The 26,956-nt window shown below is 33.6% G+C and overlaps 1 protein-coding gene across 1 annotated transcript in view; it reads right to left on the bottom strand.

Annotated features, from left to right (window-relative positions):
• Positions 1 to 1,700: 1,700 nt before the first annotated feature.
• The window catches only part of LOC128982021 (carbonic anhydrase 13-like), a 57,633-nt gene continuing 32,377 nt past the window's right edge, over positions 1,701 to 26,956 (bottom strand). Inside the window, exons 2-7 of the mRNA XM_054401061.1 lie at positions 7,766 to 7,963; positions 6,469 to 6,587; positions 5,678 to 5,773; positions 4,561 to 4,678; positions 3,335 to 3,441; positions 1,701 to 2,889 (exon numbers count right to left, since the gene is read on the bottom strand). Coding sequence (XP_054257036.1) covers positions 2,752 to 2,889; positions 3,335 to 3,441; positions 4,561 to 4,678; positions 5,678 to 5,773; positions 6,469 to 6,587; positions 7,766 to 7,963 — 776 coding nt within the window. The 3' untranslated portion in view covers positions 1,701 to 2,751. The remainder of the gene's footprint in view (positions 2,890 to 3,334; positions 3,442 to 4,560; positions 4,679 to 5,677; positions 5,774 to 6,468; positions 6,588 to 7,765; positions 7,964 to 26,956) is intronic.

Here is a 26,956-nt window from a genome sequence, read left to right as displayed (position 1 = left end):
AATTACATATTAAAACTCAACATGCAAAAATGTGAAAATAATTTCATACTTTTGGTTTGTGTAGCTTATATCTGGCAGGAGTATTCCAGAGTACAGATTGTAAAGCAGTTTTTTATTCCAGTACCTCAATCCTTCTTGAAGATTCTTGAAGTTTCACTCTATTTCTCAAAGACACGATTTCCAAACAAATATTGAAGCTAATCTAGAGGTTAAATACCTTGTTGCCAACGTAATCCTTGGTAGACTTAATGGCTACCGGTTTCGACACACTTATGGTGTCATTGTCAAGCCTAGACGTGGTTTTTCGCTCCTAGGAGGTCGTCATAAAGTCTTCAAAAACACATAACGAGACGAACAAATAACAACTGAATAACAACACCTCAAAAATGAAAATATTGAAGCCTAAGATTGCTTTGATGCATATTATTATACTAACTTATAAACTTGTAGGGATTTATAACTATTACATATTTTGAAATAAGAAGTTTACATGTAAAGTGGTGGGGCGAGGGATTGGATACTGCGGGGGCGCCAATGACTCACATGTTCTGGGACCTTGCACCGGCCCTGATTGTTTACATAAAAAACAAGGCAATACTCTGTTCACAAAATTTAGGCGGTTAAGGGAAGCAACTATATTCCCTCCACCTTACCCTAACTTTGAAACAACAGCTGATATTATAGACTAAAGTAAGAAAGTGGCGGGGAAAGGCAGGAAACCTTCCCCTAGAACCACCTAAATTATGTGAACCAACTATAAGTATATTGCGACGGCCCCACCAATGTTCATGATGAGCAACGCACTGGGTACTGGGGACAGTGACGCTGCCCAGTGCGTTGCTCATGATGGACGTTGGTGGGGCCGTCTTTAGATGCCCTTACCCACTTGTATACCATTCCGTCACTCATAAATGTTCTCACCATACACATCACTAATCTGTTGACAAATTTCAATGTCTTTCACACCTTTAGCACATAAAAATTTAATTACAGCGCGCACTTCACAGTCGGCGGCAGTCTCAATTGGCAACACCATTTTGAATGCTCGATACAGGATGTAAACACGGCCGATTGTTGTCGAATTTCCGGCTAGGGCTTGCCAATAGATGCACATATACAGCGCAAATGTCCAAAATGCCAATCGCAGCGCTGGAACGGAGAAGTTTAAAAACGGTACTTACTTAAAAAACATGCCTCGTAGTTTCTGTTGTATATTAATGGCTACCAAAACCCTGCTACCATGCAATGAAAAACACATCACAAAAGAACATCTCCAGAAGTCCATTGGATGAAGAAACTATACTTAATTCCTCGTTCATTGTACTGCTTGTCAAGAGTGTCCATAAGCTATGTATCCAAGAGTTTCAATGATACCATTACTACTTGCCCTAAAAACATCAGGATCTAGATCGCCCTTCTTTACGTTTTAACTGTTCTCATGCTTCTCACTACTGATTTTGAATATACCATAGTCAAAATTCATAAAGATACTGAAATAAGTCAAATGTATTAGAGCACCTTCGCAAGAAAAATGTACCCAACATATATGACAGTAAAACTCGATTTTTCCAGGAATGTTGATGGCACGACTATACCTCCCATAAGACCTGTAATTCTTCTGTGAATGTAAAATAGATTCTAGAGAGATGCTTTCTATAAACCCTAAACAGTAAAATGGATTCAGAAAGCAAACAAATAAATTTCAACTAACAAATTTATTGACTTCCGTAACCTAAAATTAAACAGCTAACTAATATCAGGTAACTAATCTATCAGCACCAAAAATGTCTGCAAGTAATCAATTCTAGGAAATGATACGGTATTTGTACTAGTATAGGTAAACTATTCTAAGCAGATGTGTTCGCCAAAAACAAGTCTAACTAATTTCCTTGCACATCGAGAAAGTTCCATTACATCAATACATAAAGCACAATTTGTAACAAGCACGATTAAAGGCACTATATTACATATTGCACAGGTCACAAAACTCAATAGCAATTTGGTACTTGTATTTTGGACACTTCTACAACTGTGCAATTGTGTTTGTGAATATCCAAAAACTCAATTAGCACTGTTACATCTTTAACTATCTAACTAAGGACTAGCTTTCACAATTAAAGCTTTAACCAGCTTCAGCCAAAAGATCTGGCATCCCTATTCTAAAGTAAGTTATTTCTCTACTACTGATTGTTCAAAAGATATCAATTAATGATTTCATTCAATCGTAAACTATCACAAAATACATCCCTTGCAGGGTAAAACTGTAGAAATGTAACTGCTCCATGTTTCTTAACATAGTCTGTCTGTTAAATACAGAGCAAGAATATACAGTACTGGGCAGCTAGAAACAAAACTTTTGAACAAATATAATTGCTAAGGTTCATTAGTCTTTGTTCTACCAACCATCCAAACTTATGGAGGAACTGAATTTTAAAACTATCATTTTAATATCTATAACAGTGATGTTAAATTTGTAGGTTTGAAACCCATCCAACTAATTGTTACATCGTTGATTATTCTCGCTCCCCCCAATCCACTAGAGAAAAGTTCAAAATAAGCTCATCATAAACCAAATATTTAAAATCTATATCACATTGACAATTTCATCGTCTCTAAAGTAGGAATGTTTCTTACGCTAAGGTCAACAATTAATATCATAAACATAAATATTGGTTAAAGGCTTTCGGTGGACCCAGAGTAAATGCGGGTGTTACGCTATCAGATCGTGATGCTACGTTGTTGGTCGCCGCTCTAATGATGGCCGCACTCTCGAAGCTCTCGGTTTCCAAGCGGCAATGGAGGTCTGTAGTTACAGATGATGTTTGCATCTTCAGCGTCGCAGTGGACTTCATCGGCTCCGACTCGCTTGATGCTTCTGAACACTGATAGCTGCAATAAATATAAGTGTAAGAATTATCCTAGATCCTGTACATACTTGTAAAGTGAATGTGAAAATAGGAGTATTTAGAAGAACCAATGCTTGGGATGCCCCAAATAAGGTCTGAATTATGTACTTAATCTTCAGGAACAATGGCAAACCAAAGGAAAATATTGAAAGGAAGTGGGCACACTGTCTACATATTTGAAAAACCTTCAATTAACAAATTAATTGATTTCCAATATTAGTAAGAATGACATATTAACCAATGTAGTAGTGTAATGGGTTGAACATAGCTATAAACGGTATAATTTATTCCCTATGTTTGTAAAAAGTAGTCATATAACCTGAAAATGTTTATGTAACTGTTTTTGTTCTCCATTAACATAAATAAAACCTAAAGTACATTTTGTTTGTTAACTTTTTAGAAATTAAGGACTTAAATTTGTAACAAACCTGGCGTTCAGAGATGGGGATCGGCTCCTTGAAGAGTATCCAAATAACACTCTCTGTGCAAGGTGGTGTGGTGAGCGAGCCGAGGTAAGTCCAGTAGTGCTTGTTGTCTGGAACATAAGAGCATTTATTCATAACTTATAATAAAATGAATTTTTATGAATATTTGTTTTACCCGTACTTAAACTTTGATGTATTACTGTAGGTAGTGTATGTAGGCTGTAATTTATTTCCTTTTTTCTAAAATTTATTTTGTTTCTGTCTGATAAGTTGTGGCTAGGCGTGTGCCGTGCAGATCACACATTTTCAAGTACAGATGTGTTTACCTACCCAGTAATAGTCAAACCTCAATCATCACAGCAAAATTCTTGTTGGTATGTCCATTGTTGTAAAATTTTAGTTGAAAGTGTGTTACAATTCGAAACCCTGCTAGTTGTTTCATTGGCTAAAAACTTCTCACGGCAATTTGAATGCAAGATCTCCTTCATTAATTTAAATGGGAGATTGTCCCTTAACCATCCAACAGTCCAGACCTTACTCCATAAGGGACTGACAATTGTTTTACAAAATGAAGACTAGTTTAGCAACACAGAAAAAAACAAATTGAGGCACTTATCATAGCGATGGATGAGCTTTGAAATCCATTTGTTGTAGATTTCAACTTCCTGCAACCTAGCACAGCTTTGATGACTATGACAAGTGCCTCAATTTGTTATTTTAATCGTACATAATATCAATTTCCCCGCACAAACTTTTGGTTTTATTTTCAAGTATTTTCTTACTCTGTAAAATAGCCCTCCTACTTATAGTAGCTCTTCCCTATTGCAGTACTGTTGTCTAACTGGACAGCGCAAATTGTAAACAAAAGTAAGCTCGGGAGCAATTATTAAAATTCTGCTTCAGAAGTGGTGTAGTGGGGGGGGGAGGGGCGGGATCTGCCCACTCTGCTTTTGCAAAAAAAATCCTATAAACAATCCTATGTTGGTTAGTTAGTGTTCCCAAAATGAAGAATTTAAGACCAAACCACTATGTGATTTACTTAACACTTAATGAAAAGAAGAAGCATGTTCACTAGACATTAAGCGGCTGAAAAACAGAAGAATACTAACTTAGTACTAACCTACAGTTAATGGCTAGCAACCAGTTTCCCTCCATCAACTATAACAGCACTGCAACATGAATTACGCCAAACTATTTACAGACTTAAAACTAACCAACTAAAATCTTACCAGGAATAAGTTTTGCCGGATCAACTGGGTTGGAGACGTCAGTTGTTTGTCCTTTGTGAGTGATGTGTGGAATAAGTTTGACAATTTTCTCAAGTTCATCGTTGTCTTTAATTCCAGCCTGGGGAAAAAACATTTTCTATTACATACTTTATGGTATGATAGCTATCATCTTAATCCTACCAATGAATACAAATACCCTCTAAGAAGCGCAACGCCTTTGTAAAGAATTCAGTCTGGAAGTATTTGAATTTTGGATAGTTCCCGCGGCGGCCGCTATGTAGACTATCGCGAGAGCACGGCCATGTTAGATGACTGAGTGAGAGGTAAGTCAAAGAATTGGCTTAGAGAGAGAGAGAGAGAGAGGGAGAGATAGAGTAAGCGATTATAGCGGCGGCCGCGCAAAGCTCATTTCGGCGAAAAAATTCCAGTCCGAGTATTCTCCATAAGCATTTTGCTTCTTAAAGGGTTTGTATTGATTCATTGATCATACCTACATTTAAGAACTCTAAGATAACAAGTATCGGTTTTATTGAACAACTAAGTAAGAGACACATTCAAATTAATTTGAGAATTGTTAACTTCAAAGCTAAAAATTGCTTCTTTTATGTCAAATAACCTATCTAGTCAGTCTCATATAGGGCAGCCTCCTCCACAGATTTGTTATGAAACTAACTGTTTTGTCGGTATAATAAATTAATTAAAACAACAGCTTTGATTTGTTTTTGTATGTATAGTTCGGCCGCTTAGAAAACGACCTGCGCGCTAATGCTAAACCAATTCTAGGAGGTTGCTTTCTAAGCGGCCGAACTATAGTAAACAATTTTGAGTCACAAAATCAACAATAATTAATACTGCCATGAAAACTATGTTAGTTATTAGGGGGGTAGTCTCTATGGGTGGACTAGCCCTCTTACAATCTGCTTAGGAGAGCTAATTCTGATGGCAGTATGTAAGAAGCTTTCATATATTGTCTTTAGATAACATTTGCCCACAACACGTATTAATAAATAAAATTATCAATTCGGTTTCTTCTACTTTCCTAACAAATTTGCAAATTAATTAGCCTTTTTTTCTGCTTTCCTCTGAAGAATAAATAACAATTGTAATAATTACAAACCTCTAAGAACACTCCAAGCACAGCTAAACCATCAGGATGTCCCGCTGCTTCTGCGAAGGACTTGTATTTGTCGCTGTTCCAGTGAACTAAGTGCAGCTGAAAGAATAAACAAGTACAGAACAAGATAAAATCAATTTTTTTTACTAGCAGCACACTGAAATATAAATTTTTTTGCGATTATCATTAGGTGGCTAGAGTTAAGGCTTGTTTATTTAGAGAGACACTGGTTTTATCTCACTGTATTGGTTTTTATCTGAAAATAAATATGTTTAAAGTTTTAAAGTTTTATATTAAGTTCAGCTAGAATGTCATTAGTTTACCTAAAAATTGATAGTCTAAATATCAAAGAAAATAATAAAAAACATATTGAGCTATAAAAATAAAACTTTTTTTATCATTTGTGATGGTCAATTAATTACAACACACCCTGAGATGGTGCATTTGGTTTGAGGAATACACCTATTGTGGCTTGTTAAGCTTTGAAGTGTAAGTGTATTCAACTGAGGAGCACAGGCATAGCATGGCCAGGACCAGAATTTTTCAAAAGTGTCAACAATTTTTATTAAAAGATATTATGCTAAATATTTATGCTCTCTTTTTATCGCTTTCCGTTGGGCTAAGGAGAAGGAGATTTTCTCCCAACGAATTGAAGGAATAGTTGATGATAAGGAGTCGCTAGCTATCAATTTTGAAGTACCTCAAATTCTAGAAATCAGCGAAGCTCTTTATTAATGGTATTGATACACAAATTATGTTGTACTGAAGAGTATTTCCTTTGTGGTTGTACTAACCTCTCCAGCATATGCTTGACCGTCCACCGTGTGTTCAGAGCCTTTCTCACTAGATGGGCCCCAGTGTGCATGGAACTGCTCCAGCTTGTAGTGAGCCTGCAGCGGGCCTCCACTCAGTTCTACCAACACAGACACAGAAAATTAGATAAGATTACCAAATTTTGCCACAATAAATAACCTAACCTCAACTCAACTACTCAGAGAAGATGTTTGACAGAATTTAAATTATCAAGTTTTATAATTTTTCAGATAATTTTTATCATAGCTTACTGTAATAAGCAGAGTAATAATTTACTGCCAGTAAAATATTTCTTACTAGTACTAATTTATTACAAGATGGACATATTTTAACCTAAATTACTGCAGTATACGTAAACGCAATAAACGTATAAAGGATACGTTCTAAGACTAGCTTTTTCTTTAGCCAGGCCCAAATAAGGACAGCTGTGCCCAGTTTAGAACAATAAACTACCACTGACTTTTTCAGGATCAAATTGTGACTGTAGATTATTAGGTGAGCCAGGTTCGCAGTTTGCATGTGATGAGCTAAGAGCGGAGAGAGAATTTGCCCCCTTCTCCACCTACATTGAGGGAATTTTTCTTTTCCTTTTGCATCCAATAGACCTAAAACGTCTTGCTACCCTGGAGTGATTCTGAGGTGAGCCATTACTATAACTGTTCTTCCACACCTATACCGATATCTCAAGTGGATCTCTCAGTCAGGTGTGGGTGTGATTTAATAAGTGATTGGTTTTAGGGTAGTGAATGGCATCATAAACATACAACATATAAATAAGCAACAAACTGAACATTTTTATCTGTACATGTTTCTTCTCACCATTGTTGTGGTGCTTTCCTTTTCCTTAGTTAGTTCAGTCAAAGTGATGTAGTAGTTTATAGTCTCCTCGGACTACTCTAATTTCCTACTTATATTCCTACTCCAGTTAGATCTATCCTGATGAAAACTAGAAGCTTTTTGAAGGTTCAAAAACGGACCCAGCTCTCCTTGATTTTTGGTATTTTAATTTTTCTAAGCTATTTTAACCAGTAACAAATCTGCCCTTCAATTCATTCATTATGTGGCTTCATATACACTTTAAAATATTTACCCTGGTTTTTCAGCGTCATATAAGCCAAATCTTAAGTAGGTAACCTTTTTAACCTACAATAATTCTCATAAGATGCAGGTAGAGTACTTCTCGAGGTAAACCATTTGATCTAAATGAACAGTTTAAGTTGCCGTCTGTCGATAGAATTTTAAGTACGGTGTTTAAAAAAAGTAAACAATTTCCTTCACCTGATCCTTCTCCGTTCACGTCCAGTCTCCAGCAGTAGCCAGGGTTTGCGATCGCCTTGCAGTTTCCGGGGACATAACGCCACTGCAGCGGCTGTGAGTGAAGAGAAGTGTCTGAAGTGACACGGGCCGTGTTGACGTCAATGGGCGACTGTCTCGGCCCAGCAGCTTGGGGAAAGATCTTGTGCCATGTGTGGGGACCTGTGAAAAAATCGCTCTTATCAATATAGACCAAACACCACATTAATTGTTTTAGCTCCATGATAAGGCCAAAAAACGCCAAAAAACAGCCAACAAAAAACATTACATTCTTTGCTTTCTATGGGAGGTCAACTCAGCAAAAAGAAGACTCGAAAATGTGTCTAATATACTGAAAACTATCATGCCTTAACTCTGCGAGCTTTAAATGCTTTCTCTTTAGCCACCTATAGATTAACAAGATCTGCACTTTCAACTATTTATATTATTAATTTTATACCCATTATATTTATGGGAAGATAACTCAAACGGTAAAATAAACAGCAACCTGACACATACTTTCTCCCATTAGCTTATAATCATGGGTAAGCGGTGGCCGGTGGGAGTAACTATATTATATTTTATGGGGAATATCACAAAAGTTGAAATAACTTTCGAACCATAACTTTTACAGGAAGGGAGTTGTGCCATTTTGTTCAGAATTTAGAGGAATATAAATTACAAATTCTATTTAAAATCGTTCAAGCCCTTTTTTGCTAAATACTCATGCACATACACATATAGACATCACTAGATTAGTTTGTAAATAGATGTCAACCATTATTTTGAGTATCAAAATTAAACCACAAACTCTTTCATATCTCGTCTTGGTTAAAAAAAATACACAATGACAAACCTACAGTGCATTCTGTAGTTCCACTAATAGTTAGTCTATTCTAGGATATAGTGTTTCCTTTAACCATTCAACCAAATGACCAAATTACAGCTGCGCCCAGTGTTCAAGGTTGACAATTGTATTCTTTTCAACCTCGACTTTGCTCCCAGTACATCTAAGTGAAATATAATGGATAAATAAGTGCACGCTTCCCTTTTTATAATGGCTACTTGCATTTAAATTTTTGCTCCCGGTAATTTTAGCAACACATAATAACAGCTTTTGTCAATATTTTGCTGAACAGGAAGGTACATTAGTTCGGACACATTAAACAGCCAAAGTAGAAAGGTAGAAAATATTGTATGGATTTACAAAACTATTTAACATGAACCATAGGATTTATTTTGTTTACACATATTTGTAAATGGTAAAAATGTTCAAATAATTAACTTATTCCATAGGTAGAGTATTTAATATGTTAGTAGTAGGCTACTTGTTGCAAAAACTAATCCAAACTTCTTTTATAGTTCAAGAATCAAGCGTTCTGCTCAAACTACTTTTGTTAACATAAATTAATATTGTTGTAATAGTTTTTATGTAATATTTGTATGTATTATTATTCAATATGTTTGGTTTCATAGACTCTGAAAGATAATGGTATTTACATTTCCATCCTGACCTTAAGATCTTAGGGTTATGACTCTTCTTATCACTAATTTCCTCAAGTCATAGACACCATGTATTAAACCCACCATAGATTCGTCATCCTTGATCAAGTTCTTTTTATAAACATTATCATTATGAAGACAGCAATGCACACCAAGCAGGTGAGGTGCATACTTTATGAATATGAATGCAAGTCGAGTATATGATCTGTGTAGCTTTCCCAAGTAGCAACACAATATTGTTGAAATATTGAAATAATATTGATTAACATTGCCAACAATATTTTTCTGAGAATATTGTAACAAGATTTTCCCAACATTGATCAACATTTTATGAAAATGTTGTTTGTTAATATTGAATAATGTTGAACCAAAATGTCAAAATGTTATTGAAAATCTAAATAAATATAACTATAAGCTTTTAATAAGTAACTAAGGGATTGGGATTGATTCTAAAATGAAAATTCCATTTATTTTGACCATTATTTTGTTACAGTACCTACATAAAGCCCAATGATCAAGAACAGCTATAAGTATAGGATCATCCTTCATTGTATAGCTCAACTATATAATCTAACAAATACTTAAAATTAATATTTGCCCAACAATAATAAGAGAAAAAAATTAAAGACTCATGAAAGAACTGGAATATAAAGAAATTATTTACTTCTTACTTTATCTGTAATTTATTCACATCAGTGCAGTGCATTCAAGGAATGCAAAACCCACATCTAATCGACTTAACAATAAGACAAGGACTGTACTTTTCAATAGGAAAATCAATAGTGTGAGGGTTTCTTTAAGAACGGAATGAATGGAAAATAAAATAATGATTTCCAGGCAAATGACGTAGGGAAAGACTTGGTAAGTAAACCACATACTAAAGTCAATTCATCATTTCAGAGGTAATTCTTCATTCAAGGCTAGAAAATCAGTGAATATTCAAAAGTTGTCACTCACTGCATGCATAATTCATACAGATACCATTTAGGGCTAACACAAGCTATATCATGTAGAGTGCCTCGAAAACTCAAATATCAGTGACATGTAAATATGGTCAACTGACACCCTTCAAGTATGATATTATGGATGTCATCTGAAAATGTAATTGATTTACTTTGATCCTTTAAATAAAGTTTATCTTGTAACGTTGATATAATATTTAAGAGCAGTCTCGAACTGGCATGTCCTTTCATGATACTGAAGGTTATTGGTTTAACCTAAACCTACAATTCTGTATAATGTATAAAGCAGTAGTAGTGTAAGAAAATGGAAATAGTGTATGATTCAAATGTATTTATTTACTTATTTATGATGTAGACCTATGTATTGTAAATAATTATAATATTTCATTCATTTAACTACCAAGAATAAACTTTAGTTTAGTATATGGTTAACAATTTGAGGTCTAGAAAAAAGATTTACAGCAAAACACTCAATGGCTCAATGGAATTCAGTTCTTCTTCTCTCCCATGGCTAAAAACTTTAACATAAAAATTGAGTGGCTACTTCAGTTTAGAGTAAAGTCCAAGGTCTAAGTTAAAAAATGACTATAATTTTCTGCTGTATTCAAGTTCCATTGCTTATGTTTGATGCCTTTTACCACATGACTTGTTAACATAGTCTTATCTAACCATTAACCACACTCAAGAAGGCATTTAACCACAAAACATGGCCATAAAACATAATACCAACTTAGTGATAAGATAGCCTTGAACTACTTTTGCACACAGTTTTTCAAGAAATTACTCTAAACCACCTTATCAGTTGAACGTGGACATTTGTGAATATTAAAGTACTGATAGCACACAAATGGTCAATTTTACTCTAAAAATCTTTGCATCACTTGAACATTATTTAAAAAAGAAAACAAGAAATATTATAGAAGAGTAATGGAATTTTGGTGGTTTGATAGATATATACTTTATTTTTTTGTTTTAGGTTTTAGGGTGAACCCAAAACTGCTAAACTTTGGGCTGAAATTTGAAAAAAGAGCTTACTGTACATGTAACACGTGTCATCAAAATCACTTCTGGTTAAATATCCTGGATATCCAAGGCTTTGGGTTGTTGTTTTTAGTATTAACAATGGAATTGGTTGGTCCGGTCTCTGTCGGATTCTCAAATAAGAAATCACATAATAAGTGTAACATAAACTCAAATTTAATCCTGTTACAGGTAATTGAATTGAATTACAAAGTAAAACTTTGTTTTTTTTTTCTGTATAAAAACCAATACCGGTAGTGGGTGTCACTTTTTTACAGTCGATTTAAAGAAGTGTTTTTGTACCCTAACTCTTCTGAATTACATCCAACTAGTACCAACTGTATGAAATCAGACATAAACATTGTTCTTTCAAATTTCAAAATCTATCAAATCCAACAGGAGTATTGCTTATCAATGACCAATCCAAATCTGTGCAGTCAGGGGCTTTTCTTATCAATGCAAAATCAATTTACAAGTTCACCGATAATAATTATTGATTATTGATGGCAGCTGTTAAAAAGTCACTTATCACATACAGCTTACCTGTGAAATAATACTAGAGAGTACAATTCAATCATTGATATAGTCAGATTTGCTCTTACTTAAACAATTAACTTATACTGGTTAAAAGACAACTTAGTAAATACAGTCGTATTGACAATATGAAGGAGATTTTAGTTGCAGACTAACATTTGTGGGCGATTATTAAGTTATAACATTACGTTTATAATTCCTGAAAAAAGCCCAAGTACTGCGTGAAATGTTTCATATTGCTGAGAAATCGTTGTTACCTGAAATTGAGTTGAAGTGTTTTATAATTTGCTTCTTGATCAGCATTGTACGTGTTATTAAATTTACGGAAGGTAAATAAAAGATACGTCTTATAACAATTAAAACATATATTTACGCTTATACTTGTTACTCACAAGAAGGTAAATATACAAAAAAGATGGTAAGTGGTGATCGGCATTCGCTTATTGGGTCTGATGATGATTGGAGTGTCCAATCGAAATCGATCAACACTTACCATCTTTTTTGTACATTTACCGCCTTGTGAGTAAAAGTATAAGCGTAAATATATGTTTTAAGTGTTATAAGACGTATCTTTTATTTACCTTCCGTTTATAATTTGATCAGCTGTTTATCCGACTTTTTGTTTTATTTGGCGTTTGGTGCAATGTATATTTTGACTCTAAGTGTGGAGGCATTGTTTAAACACTAATTTTCACAAACATCAGCTTACATGTGAGATGTTAAAGCTTAAGTTTTTTAAGGGGGAAAATAACTTATAAAACTTCTAGAACTGTTCAATTACATGTACGTTCTGATTCTACATACATGTGATATGAATCCATTTTTTACATGCCTATGCATTAATCTTAATTTCTTAAGACAACACTTGGCTTGTTCTGCAGGTTGATCTATCTCCTCCAGGATGCAATCATCTGATAGGGAAATCTCCAATCATCATCTTCCTCAATGTATGGACCCTTTACTACTTCCTTGAGACTATGCTTTAAGTAGTACAGAAATTTTTTTTAGATATACATATTCAAACTGTATAATAATTTAGGTAACTAATAAAAATGAATTGTTTGAAAACAAACAAAGTCAACTATAGGGTTGTAAAACGATTCATTGTAGATAGTTTTTGTTTGTAATGTTTGTATTGTTCATTCAGTGTTTTTGTTTTACTTCATCTTCATACATTTTAGTGCCTATAATTTTCAATTTAAACTGTGCATTAATTGTAAATCTACTTTATTTATAAGTATCGTAATCATAAAGATATGCAATACTGCATAAGTAGATTAAAAAGTTAATAATGAAATAAATACAATATGCATCAATCTGTTAAATACTAGTATTCGTAGAGTATTTAATTTGATAAGAAAATCATTGGCACTTACGATAAGCTATTGATATGAACAAAGATTGTCAATTACTAAGAATAAAAAAGTTGTTACAGTCCATTGAATTAAGCTGTCAAGATAAACTGAACCATTCATTTGCATGATTTAAGTTATATCAGTTCATATTCATCAGCTGCTTGATTCAATAATTGACTTAATTGTGGTAAACATAATTATGATATGCTTTATTTACATATGTCCTATTTACTATTGTGGACTACCAGTATTTGTTAAGGGTGAGAAAAGTTTGTTTACTTCCCAATAAAGAACCATCAGAATTGTAAATTTAAATCACACGTTTTAGAAGTGCTTCTGAGGAGATTGGAACCTGAAATAGACCTTAATTTCCTTTCATACTACATATTGAACAAGAATAATTACTGTCAATTGTAAGCCTATTCAGGGAGCTGTTTAGAGCTATGAAACTTTATTGTTACCACAATGACTTGATCAAGTTATTGGTTTCCTACACCTTTACTTAACCCTTAACCACTTCTTATCTATCTTGACCACTTCACAGCTGCTTCTGAGAAACTCTCAGCCAAAGCGAAGCATTAGATTTGCTTCACTGTTTTTTTTATTTTTTTTATTTTTTTTTATTTTTCTGAAGAGTTACCCACTGGAAGACAAATCCACTACAAAACTATATTCCCAAGGGGGTTTTTAGTATCATTATTGCTATGATGTAGTTTAAGTTCAACAATTAAGAAAAAATTTTTATTGTTGAAAATAGCTTGAAAATGATATATTTTTGTAAATTGTATATCTATCATACCTACAATAATAACTTTTTCAACCCAATGTAATATTTTTTAAAGCAATGAAGCTATTGATAATATTTTTTTATGCAAAAGATTGAATCTAAAATCCTATAAGGCCTTTAATTGATCTCAAATTATTTTATAAACCCATTTTAAATGCTAGATTACAGGCATGATTATCTTCACCACATACACTTACAGAACCGTATTCATATTTCAACACAGTATTTTAACACCCACTACTATACACTTTGGAACACAATTTCTGTATTTAATGAAACCGATCAACCCTCTGTAATATTTACTATCTTAATCACAATTATAGAGTTGACATAAAGTTCAGTAACTTTCAAAATCTAAAACCTCCGACTCTTAAGACTTGCTGGTCTTCTAACGGCCACAGTAGGTTTCAGCCCACTGGAACTCACGACAGCGACGTTCCTCTTTCCTCTTCTTCTACAGTCTCTGGCCAGATTCATCCACGAACGATAAATATTGCCCAAGGTCAAGACTGAAGACTGCCGGACATAGAGGTGACCTTGGCTCGAGGTCAAGGTCATACCGCCACATGAGAGTATGTTGAACTCTTATCTCGGACTGGAGAACATGGCTATGGCTTCCTTGTTGGCATACAGGATTTGTTTGATCAAGGCATAGGCCGTCGAGGTGTCCATATATGACGCGCTATTAACTTTGAACACATAATAGATAGTGATACCTCTATCTTTCTGTTTTTGTAAAAATATCCTATACTCTCAAATGAACATTGTTTGCTCGTATGTATACGTGTATGCTTGCACAAAGATCTCGAAAACTGCTTCCACAATTTCCTTCAAATGGTGTAAATAATTTATATTTAGCCTAAAAACGTGTTAACTGCAGTTAAAACTGCCAACAAAATCTAATTACGTAAAAAAATTAAATTAAAATAAAAACTATTTTACATTGGCCTTATGGGTTGTCAATTAACCATGTTGGTTGAACAAAATAACAAGAAAAAGTAAACATAATACTTGTAACATGTGTTTTTAACAAGCCATCCACAGTATAATAGCAAATTACAAAATGCAATAAAAAGGGGAAAACATCAGTTAATTTTTACTACTGAGCAAAGATTATACTCGATATAGATAGGGATACAATGGAAATAAACTATACCGAGCCATGGCTTGGTCCCCATGTAGGCCTACTCTTTGATTAAATTAGGATAGAGTAAATTATATAAACTGATTGGATTAAGAAAATGACTTACGATTTAATGTTGTGATAGGATTTTGTATTTTCATGGTATATTGATGTTTTAGGGAATTCAAGTAAAATAGTGTAACGTTATTAGTTTAAAATGTAAAGAAGAAAATTACTAGCGTTAGATTTTGTGTTTTCATAGTATGTTACATTAGTATTTGTCATTTTACTAAGATGCCTGGAAGAGATCGCGCACGCAATGCAAATAATAGATGAGAAATAATTGTTTTCACCCTTATCAACTATATATAAAATATATCACGGATTTTGAAGACACGAAGTGACGCAGGCTGCTAGTACAAACTAATTAAAATAGTAAACAACAACGCATCCATGTGTTACTGGCATTACCACCTAATTTGAAATTGTCTCTTGCTGACCCATTACGATATATACTATGAATATGTTTTTAAACTACGATTCCTGCCAACAACCTGTCTCAGATCATTCAATAAAAATAGCGTGTGCACTTTAAATGTCTATTGAGGAAATACTTCTAAGAGGATAATTATCGGTTTACCACGTTCCAGAATGAAGAGGAAGTCTTCGTTTATGCAAGACGTGAAGTTGAAGTTGTAGCGAAGTTTTGCAATACATTTACAATGACCTTTGTTCTATCTGAGATAAAATTTATATAATACTTCTATAGCGGCGTGATGGCAGTAAATATGCGATGCGTGGTCCTAGTGCAATAAGTTATCGTAGTGTGGGAATATTACACGTGCAGAGGTTGTGGATTTTAAAAATTCTTTTTAAGTAAAACTAAAAATAAATTGTGGTTTGGAAACCAGCACCTGTAACTAGTTCATTAATATATTATTTTTGTTGATAAAAGATTAATTATCCCCAACAAAATATTTTAAACATTTTATAGATTTTGTAAGAAAACATATTTATTTAATTTGTGGTAGGAAAATCATAATCGACATATAAATGCCATTATTCTTACTTGATAACTTTGTCACTTAATATTTAAAACAATACAAAGTTGACAAGACCATTTTACAATAAAACTTTAGAAGAGAACTTTAGAAGAGTCTATTGGTTTTCATTGTAATTATTTATTAGAGTTATTGGGGTTGTAAATTAAATTATGTGGGATATGTGGGTATTATGATTTTTCTTTATTGAAGCTAAGCAAAGTGTGAACAAAAGCTTTGTTTTTGTACACAGATGAATATTGTATCACACTTAAACAAATCTAGACCAAACTTTTGTGGCTGTACTGGTTTTTACTTGACAAATTTGTATGCGAAAGAAAAGTTTTTGGGGATATTATGCCATTGTGTAAACCTACTCTTTTCTCATACCGATCACCTAATTACAGCAAAACTACCAGCGAAATTTGAAATTTTCCCAAAATGTAAATTGTAAATAGGACGCAACTGGACATATTTTAACATTTTAACCCAAATATCAGTTCTCTGTAATGTAATATCTCATCTAATCTTAACTGCAACGAAACGCCAAGAGAAAACTATACACCATTCTTAAGAGTAGCACAGCTTTATGTCAGTACACAACTGTTTCCCGATTTGTGGCAGTCCACAGCCAGCTGATCTCGCCTATCATGAATCAGCTGTTTACATACACCAGCTGTTGCACTGTCAACAGTCACTTCCGGCAGTCAAGAAGGCAGTGGGCCAATTGAGTTGCAGTAATTCAATCAATTTAGACTGATCTAACGCCGCTGGAACGCTCTCTGTTTTTGTAATCGATTAGTTGAATGGGTTAAAGTCAAGGTACGAACATGTTATTTGATTGTGTAGTTCTATATGAGGTGGTATGATTATTTAAACTTGTTAAATATTTGTACAGAACAATATATATGAGAAATTGAATGCATAAGGTACTCGCCTAGTAATAAGGTTGCCGGTTCGATCCTGAGAAAAGTTAGTAGCTTTTTGATGATTTAAAACTAAACTCAGCTGTTCTTCATCTCTGGGCCTTTAAATAAATGTCCCTAACTTAAGTACCTGCTGATATTAATCAGTGGATACGTAAAAAAATAAACAAACAAGGATAAAAATAAATAAACAAACTACCAAAAACACAAGCTAAATACAAACTGAACAATAACCTTGTTCGTTTGCTCACCAAGTCACCACATTTCGCAACACTCGCAGCTGTTTCAGACTACGTAATCAGACGATAACAGCTGATTAGACACTGACAACCGGAGATCTGCTGTGTCAAAGACAAACAAAGCTGCGCTCCAGTGCAACGTTGCGTTAGAGGTCTTTGACCTGCTAGGTGCGTAATGATCTGATTTACGCAGTTTCCCTTGCGCTATTATCAGAAGACATTGCCAAATTGTTGTAGCACGTTTTAGGACTTGTATTTGATCAAACATGGATATTTTGTAAGCGATTGGTGATGCACAACTGGACATTAATAGGTTTTAACGGATATGCCGATGCATTTTCACAACAATATGGTGTAATACCAGCCCGGTAGTGTTTTCGTTATATCATAGATAAAATGATTATAGACATAATCCTTTTATCTATGGTTATATGGTACGACAGGAAAAGGGGTTTCGATCCCCGGTGTATATAAAATAACCATTTGCATGCACTTTTGGGCTGATGAATAATCAAGCGTATACATTTTGTATGTGATTAACTACATTTAATTTTGACAATAATAGATTGTTACAATGTAAAAGAGATGCATTTTCTCAACAACAATATAGTCTACCATGTGTGTCTAACATTTATAGATGAGGATCAGACAAGAAGGATCATTTTTAAGATTTACTCCGTCATCAACACGAAATATAAACAAACGGCCTTTAGATTTTCCGACAGTTTGAAAAGTCTAACACCGCCCGTAATTATACATATAACAATACATCCTGCATAAATACTACATGGTTTAGTTACACTGTGGTCAAATATGAGGCGAATGGCAAACACAGGTCATCCTATTATTCTATCTTTGTATATTATCCACATAAATCTCCCATCAGCTGTTAGCAGATGCGTGTTGTCACATGACTGTTGGTATCACTGAGCGTTATCAGCCATCTGGACATTCCAATTAACTAATTGAAACAGTAGCAGAGACAATTGCGTGACGTAGTTAATGTTTGCGACGCAGAAAACTGGATTTAGACGCCCTCTGAGAGTGTTTACGAAATACCTTAGCTACATATCTGAAAAATACCTCAATGGGGTCTAAAGAAATCCACCACTCGTTTACTGTACAGTGCGCAGTGGCTGGTGGGTTTGATTAGGTTCGTGCAAATTAGATTAGATAAGTCCATTTTATCTTAGTTTGGTTTTTGATAATGGAAGATAAAAACAAAATTGTATTATGTTGTACCGTTGTACCACTCCTTTCATCCATTTTTGGTGTACCTAGGGAAAATTTATAAATCGTCAATTTGGATTCGTACCATCTTTGTTCATGTGTTTATTAGGGTAAATTATGTACTTATTACGATTTTTGTCATTTAAAAAACTAATTTACACCAAGCTCCATACCTAATCACCACAGGGAACTGCAGATAAGTAGTGGCCATTTTGGAAATACCTTAATACTGAAAAATATTTTATGTGTTGGTAGAAATATTTCTTAACGAGTTTTTTTGTATAATTGTTGAGTCTTTGTTATCCATTTAATATTACGATTCTGATTGAGTAGCCATTGTCAATGCACCTCATGCCTTATTAGTAAACGACACTATGGCTGTGATATGCTAAGTGGTTGCCGAGCATGAATTTCAATCAAGTGTCAAGAGTCTTCAGTAGGCTATTTATTATGCACTAGTGGCTTGTGGGGACATAAGTCCCTAAAAAGCTCAAATGTAAAACAACTTTTTGCAATACCGGTATTTAAACAAACTCAGAATAACATTATCTATGTGTCAGAATAGGCATCCCTACACCATATCTTTTGTGTAAAAACCAGTTTGTTGTTCTTCTTTGTTTGCTTTTGTTGATGTAATTTTCAATAAAGAATTTGAATCACTCCAGTGGTTTAACATGAAAAGGCAGCAAACATATCATTGTTTGTGAATAAATACTGGTTTACTAAGGTAGCTCTGGTCTTGTGGTTAATGAGGATAAATAAAAGCTTCCCTGTTTGGAATTTAAAAAATTCATTGGAGGTTCGCCTTCAGATGAATTGAAGACGCCTGCAATTTCATCTGCAGTAGGCTTATTATACCTACGACGATCCATATTTATCCTGTCTACAAACCTAAGTTCTAATTCACTGTCACCTTGTACAACCATTTCTTCCGAAGCTCTTTTGTAAATTTGTGCAAATGGATTTTCTAATGGAATTTCAGCTAGTTTTGACAATATTTCAGGTTTTAAGTCACTATTTTCTCGACACCTTTGACGAATTTCTGTTGCTGTTGATGTGTCAATAATGTACAATTGGCCATACACGGGGTCTTCATCATGTTGAGGCAGCAAATCTGAGATTGAACGATAAATCTGTCCTTGAATTTTGAAACAGTATGGTCCTTTTCCTGGAATATCTTTCTTACTGGCTGAAAAATAAGCAAATGCCATCGCACTGTTGCATTGTCGAATGAATTTATACAGTTGTGGGCTCTCTTCAAACAAACTTTTAAGTTCTACATTAGTTTTTGACTGAGGAAGGTTAATAAGTCCGTTATGGCAACATGTCATAAAATGATTATTCGTTAGTTTTTCTCTAAAATAAAGAGCACTACATTGAATGCACTCATGGTCCAATAATCCTGCATCATGGATCTTTACATTTCTCTCGTCTACCATGGGTCTCCTAAAAAGGGGTTGTAACATATCTTGATTAAGTTCGTCATTATCTACTCTTGCTCTCCTACGCGCACTGTCATTCCTATGAACAGTTCCCCGCCTTTGTGGTATTCCCCTGGCGTTCATATTAATTACAGTACTTATAATGAAAAGAATATATATCCAGCAGCCTACATACCAAAACATCTTGAATCCCTGGTGATTTTATAAAAGTATGATCGAATATGATTACTCTACGTTGTATATTCACTGCACTAAAAAAAATTACTTACGAAGGAATGCAAATACACCATTTTAGAACCAATAACATTTATAGGTTATTTTAGTTGTATATTTTTACACAACCTTAACCTTAAAATGTGTATAAATATAAATAAAACAACATCATTTAAAATAAACTTGAACATATGATTTAAAAATAAAAACAAAACAGAAGTTAGATTTAATTTCGACTCTTTGATTATTTATACAGAATATTTATTCTATGTCGTTTATTCCTTTAACACGACAATAACGTAAAAGCATGAAAAAATGAAACTTGAGTATATGATTTGAATTTAAACAAAGAATGCAGACGTTTTTCCGACTAATCTTCAATATTTCAGTTTTATTATAGTATAGATTTCATAGTTGACTGGCTAAAAGTAAACCAAATGTGTGTATTGATCACTGTTTTCAAATCTGTGGCACAGCTGTTTTAATTTCAAAAGATGTAAACAAATTAAACCCCATGTTGTTTTAATGGGAAAAGTTTTATTCTGTTGCGAATTTATGGTAAAAAAAATAAGAAAAATGAATAGTTTTCCCTCAAAATTCACGTCGAGACCTTTAAAATAAGACCCCTCCCATCCTTCTACGGCCATCCAGTCACTCACAATTTCTTTACAAAAATTTGACTTACGGAATTATATATATAGATGTTGTTCTTTTGGAGGTAGGAAATTAAATACGTATATTGTTGATCATAGCACTTTTGATTCGTGATTTTTTGATTCGTAATTTTAATGCTTATGACTTTCTTTAGACAGCGACTCACCTTGTACAGGTATTTTACGCTAATTTCGTTATAAGGTTTGTGTATATCGGAGTGAAATGACCAGCATAGTTTTGTTTCTGACAAGGAACAACTTTTTCTTACCAGAACCTTTAATAAAAAGGCCGATGACCAGAGGACACTGGATCCAATTTATAATTTTCTCTAAAACTGTTCGTAAACGCGAGTTTCATACCGTGAGTCGTAAAGGGCAGTAGTTCACTATGGAGTATTTTCTAATTTCCCCCACACTCGTTCGACTGATCCGGCACCTGTCCCCCTTTCAAAGTTTCGCGAGCTTTTCCACCTTACATCAAAATTAACCCCACTTTTACACAGCCCACTACTCGGAGCTGCATGGCATACTTTTGTAATTTAGCTGTCAAATGAAATAGGTTATTATTAAATTTATGGACCTAGTTTACACACAGTTTAAATGTGTACTTGTTTATTCCATCATTACTCACATCATCACACCCTAGCATGTTCATACTTTGAAGAGTAAATAATTCTGTTTTGCCTTTTAGCTAATTTGACAAATAACATGTCATGCCCGGCAATCACTATGGGCTTGTTTGAAACATAAAACATGATTGTAACCAAGCTTTTGTGGCTTTTAGCTAAATTAATTTTCGGTATTAACAAGAGATTGTTTTGAGAACCAAACAGCTACATCAGCTATTGTAGTATGCAAAGAAAGCAATGAGAATGGCTTAAAATTGCTGAGGTAATTTTTTAATAACATTTATTATTAGTTCCATTTACTAAAAAACAATATCTGAAGAAGGTATCGTAAACAGTAAGAACGTATGCATTTTAAAAGTCGTAATATTTGCAGCAAACGAAAACAGATCGAAAATGTTAAAATCCATTGCATAACGCTTTGTCTAGCTCTGAGACTCGTTTTTAGAACATTGGAGTGATAAGAGTTTCGCTACTTCTTGTTTAATATATTTATATGTATATATTTAAAACATTGGTCTAACATGTATTAGTAAAGAAATCCTTTACGACATAGACGATATTAAACATGTATACCGTCATGGTAAAGCGGCGAATAAGGTGGTAAAATAGATTAAAGGAGTAGCGAATGATATAAATCTTAGTATTACATGTTTTATTTATTAATTAAATGAAAATATCAGTAAATAAACCCATAAACAAACGCTTGATATTAGCAAAACATAGATTAACTCTATTATGTACATTATCTTTAAACCCATTGGGTTTTAAAAGATTCAAAAGATAATAATTTAGTTTATAACCGCAACGCAATCTAGAACATTGTTTTAATTGTCACTAGTTTCAGCATTACCGAATAACATATGAAATATTACTTGTCCAAGACTATTGATTTTATACCCGAATATTAAGAATAACATTGTTTGGGACTAAACAAGATTGAACATCAGACTAAAACGTTTAATACTTTCCCTTATCTTTTAATGCTGCCTAACGCAGCGGTGGCAAATTATAAAGAACAAATTAAATAATTATTAAAATAAATTACTGTATGTATAGCTTTTGTTGGAAGAAGTTCTTTAATACATAGAGAGTTTCTCTCGAGAGAGAAACCTATATTTTTGGGCTTCTAGTTCACCATGAACTTTTTCAGATATTAAAAGGAGAGTTGATATAACATCGAACCAAAATTCAGTCAAAGTACTCCCCACACAAAACCAAAACGATTCATATAATATGCATACAATAATCTAAAATCAATCAAAGCGATTAAATCATAGTTTATCCATGAAGAAGTTTCCAGTGTCAATGTAAGCACATGAAGGCCACGTCGCATCCACGGCCATACACGCCTTTATTATCATAAGGACACTTGTCGGAACTAGAAGTGCCCGGGTTTTGATTAATATTCGCCCTGAAGGTTTTGAAAGCGATTAAGGTCAAATAGTCGAATCGTCTAGGCTGTCATGGCTGTAATCGGTCCAGAACAGGCTAGTTGTAGCGATAGAAGTGTTTTCAGATAAAAACTTTGATAGGGAAAAGTGTTAATTGTTTTGTAAGTACTTATTCAGTCTTTAATCGGGTTTGAATAGCCTGTCTGAATGAGCCTTTCAACAGATATTTTCTCAGATAAAATGTTTAGTAAAACACCAATAATGTCTTTTATAAATATGTAGCTTTAATAAGTTCTTGCGCTAGCCTTAAAAGAGGTGTTTTAGATGAAAACGTTGATAGAGAATACGTTGATTTGTTTCAGAAATATTTGTTTAGCTCTTATCAATCTTGAACAGGTCCACTGATAGCAATAGGGATGTTTTTGATTACAAGTTTGAAAGAGAAAACAATTAAATGTATAACTTAAGGAATACAAACTACACTTAATGTATAACTTTAATCAGGCCTGATAAGTGCACCTGATACTGCTCGGCAGGGATAAAAACTATCATAAACAATTGATCGTTTAACATATATTGATTTTAAACACTGTGTATACAAAATAAAAAGTAAGTATGTTTGTATTTTAAATCTTTATGCATTACTTACTAGACATCCAAATATTGTTCGCTTCGGGAGGGGATATTGTTTTACAAACCTAAGAAGGTGTATGGTATTCGTACTCATACACTTCTTTTCAGTGGTACAACAAAAAATTTAAAAAAGTAACTTTAAGAAAGGAGATCCTGTCTGACCTTCAGAATTTGCGCTGGTGGTATAAAGATGAGCAAACCCATTGAAATGCCTGATTCGGCAAGCTGAGAGCGCTTTTGTAGTGGTAATGAGTAAAAACCTTGGGTATATTGTTGCAGGGCAAAAAGATTGCTGTATTGTTGCGAAAATAAGCAAGCAGAACACCATCCTCACGCTATATAGCCACGCTTAAACGTCTAGAAAATCAGTTAAATGACTTAGACCACAGAGAATGTGCTTAGACTTCATTACATTATTGACTTTTGACCATCCTAAACATGCAATATGGACATGTTTCGATAGTAGTCATTCGGTGATGAATCAATCACGATAACTAGACTGGTTTTACATGTTATGCAAATATTTGAACACACACTAAAGTTCGTAAAAATATTAAAGTGTTCATTAGCTGTTATATCTTTACACGTAAAACGTTCAATGTTAAATATAGCAAGATATTTCAAATAATTACTCATTAAACGCTAGTTAATAGAATTTACTATTCGTATAACTAGGTACAAGGGTATTTTATTCTGTGATATCCTACCCAGTTTTGTTTATTTCATAGATTAAACATACGTCCATAGATTTATCATCCTTGTGGATAAGATGGAGACAGTTTCAATGCATGTTTCCATCTTGTGGAGGGTTTTGTGTAAGTTCTCTATTTAATTAAGCAACTTAAACACAATTTTAAAGCATATAAAACTATTTATATTCAAATTCCAAGTGCATAGAGAAAAATGTAAAAATGAAACCGCACAATGTAAAATGTACCATACAAATAAGAGAAGAGTCTTTAGTTAAAATCAGAGCATACAAACTACAAATAATAGATTAAACATAGTACACAAATAACCCGTCTCCAAATTTAACAGTAGGATGGTAAGAATGCTTACAGAATTCAATTAAATCTATTAACAATGGTAATACTGTAACACATTTTTCAAGATGAAGCAGACAAATCAAGATATAAATTTCAATACCAAAAGACAAGAAATAATAAAAAAATTGTGTAAAATAACTTTATACCGAAAAACAAGAAATATAAAAATAGTGTAAAATGACATTACAGTTTACATACACTAGCTTTAAAACTATATTCAGCAGATACAGAAGAACCACACTATATGTCAATCATTTTAATATGACAACTACATACAAACGGGCAAAATGAGGTGTCACTAATTAATAAGACAAATTTAAAATTTTGAGCTGCCCCAAAATACCCCATTTTGGCATTCCGGGCAAAATTGTCTTACCGACCAAAAAGTAGTTTTTAGTTTCTTGTTACAGTAATAATGAGTTTAGTTTCCCTGGTACAACCCATAAAAACGTTAATAGGGGATATTGGTGTATACTTTTACATGGGGATTCTCAGGCTAATGAAGAATGAAAAAATGGCCGCCATTCTGTAATGGGTGGAGACAGAAAACTCTGGTTTTCGCCAATATTCTTTCAAATTAATGACCTTTAAAATGATGTATCTCTTGATGGGGTTTTACATTTAATATTTTGAGTTGTTGGGGTTTTGGACAAAATTGGGATACACAAAACAGTCACTTTTATGCCATATAGAAGTGTGCAGAGTTTGGGTTTTTCAGGTGTAACCAATTAAGTTAATAGAAGGTGTCCATACTTTTGCTCCACCCTGTTAACAATGTGTTGATGTAGAATGCAGACTATAGTAGGCTGTGTGCCTAGTACAACGTAGCTGCGCCAAACCAACAGTCAGCAAAGGTGTAATTCTCGACACAGCACATTGAGATAACACGGTACAAACAGGTAAGAAAACACGTACCAGAGATAACTTACACACATGTAACTAACGGATGTTTAGGACAATAGAAATTACAGTATGATTTGAGGTAAGTGAATATTGATCATATGTAATGTAACTAGGGGGTTCCTACGTATTGCAGCATTACTCCGAAAAATAAGACTCCAAGCCTCCAAGGCACCTGCATTTTTAATTTTTCCGAAATTCATTGAGTGTTAGTTGCAATATTATTTCCTAAATGTAGGATAGGCTAAGATAGCATTTTGGTAAAACACGCAACACAAGTTCAAACAAAGATGGACTTGTTAGGTATATGGATAAGGTTCCATTTTTGGTGTGGTGCAACATTAGCGTCGTCTGTTTTCTAAACTGATAATTTACCATAAATGCTTCGTATTCGTGTTTGTGTCGTGTTTAAATGTTTATTTATTATTTTCATGTTAAACAATATGACGCTCTTCGTATGATGAAAGAAATCCGTCCATGTACGATGATGGTGCTATTCAAGTGCCGAAACATATTTGGTAATCCGGAGGCTAACATCTACAATGATATCATAGGAAGATCACTATTAGTTAATTTCTAACTACCATTCATATTATCATAGACAAAATTTTCAGGTATGATTTGTATACATTGTGTTGTCCATCATATTATATTCATGCATATATTATGATACCATGACTTATTGAACCTAACTGCAGTGTAAATTAAATAAAAGTATTATAAGACAATTTTTTAAGTAGAGGTCTACTTATCTTCCGCTTATTTTCCGTGTGTGATGTGTCCCAAATTGCCATGTAAATACAAATTGTATTCATGTAATGAGGAAAGTTATTACTATTTTTATTATTTATGTCATAAGTCTTAGCGTAAGGATGGATAGAATTACCCTGTTTATTTTTATCTATGTGTATATTAAGAATTTTGTTTGTTGAAATTAGTTTTGTTACAAAGAATATTTAAAACTCACACTGTTGTACCTGACTTGGGGTAAAGTATCCTTCAATATCGTTTAGTAATCCTTACCTGAAAACAAAACAAAACATTATTAACATTAAAAATATCAGTTTATCATAAATACATACATATACTAATCTCACTCAACACAGATTTCATTCTGATGCTTATGATAAGACTTACGATACTTTCTTCAGGGCCACGTTTTTCTAAAACTTTTATTTTAGTTATGCTTTTGGCTAAATTTAAACAACTGTGAATTAGACATTAGGTCAATGTACCCACCAACAAAGTGGTTTAAGTATAGTTTTGTAATCATACCAAACTGGACTACGTATCAGGAACTTGTTTATCGGTTATCCAATTATTCCTTCATTCTACACGGTTCTTTGTTAGTACAACCAGACTTTAATCACGTTGAACTAAAAAGGAAATAATGAACGTTAATAGTCAACATTTTATGTGGGATTAACTAAACTAGATTATATTTTAGTAAACAGTTATAGTAAAATTTGGTACTTGTAAAAGATTTATACAATTTATTTATTTTACTTTATATGATGTCAACTTCATTGTGATTATACGCAAGCCCCTGA

Source organism: Macrosteles quadrilineatus, unplaced genomic scaffold, assembly GCF_028750875.1.
Source record: "Macrosteles quadrilineatus isolate MER2022 unplaced genomic scaffold, UCM_ALF_1.0 Scaffold_81__1_contigs__length_513824, whole genome shotgun sequence".
NCBI classification, from domain to species: Eukaryota; Metazoa; Arthropoda; class Insecta; order Hemiptera; family Cicadellidae; genus Macrosteles; species Macrosteles quadrilineatus.
The sequence above is the reverse complement of the archived record's forward strand: the minus strand, read 5'-3'. Positions and strand labels throughout refer to the sequence as shown.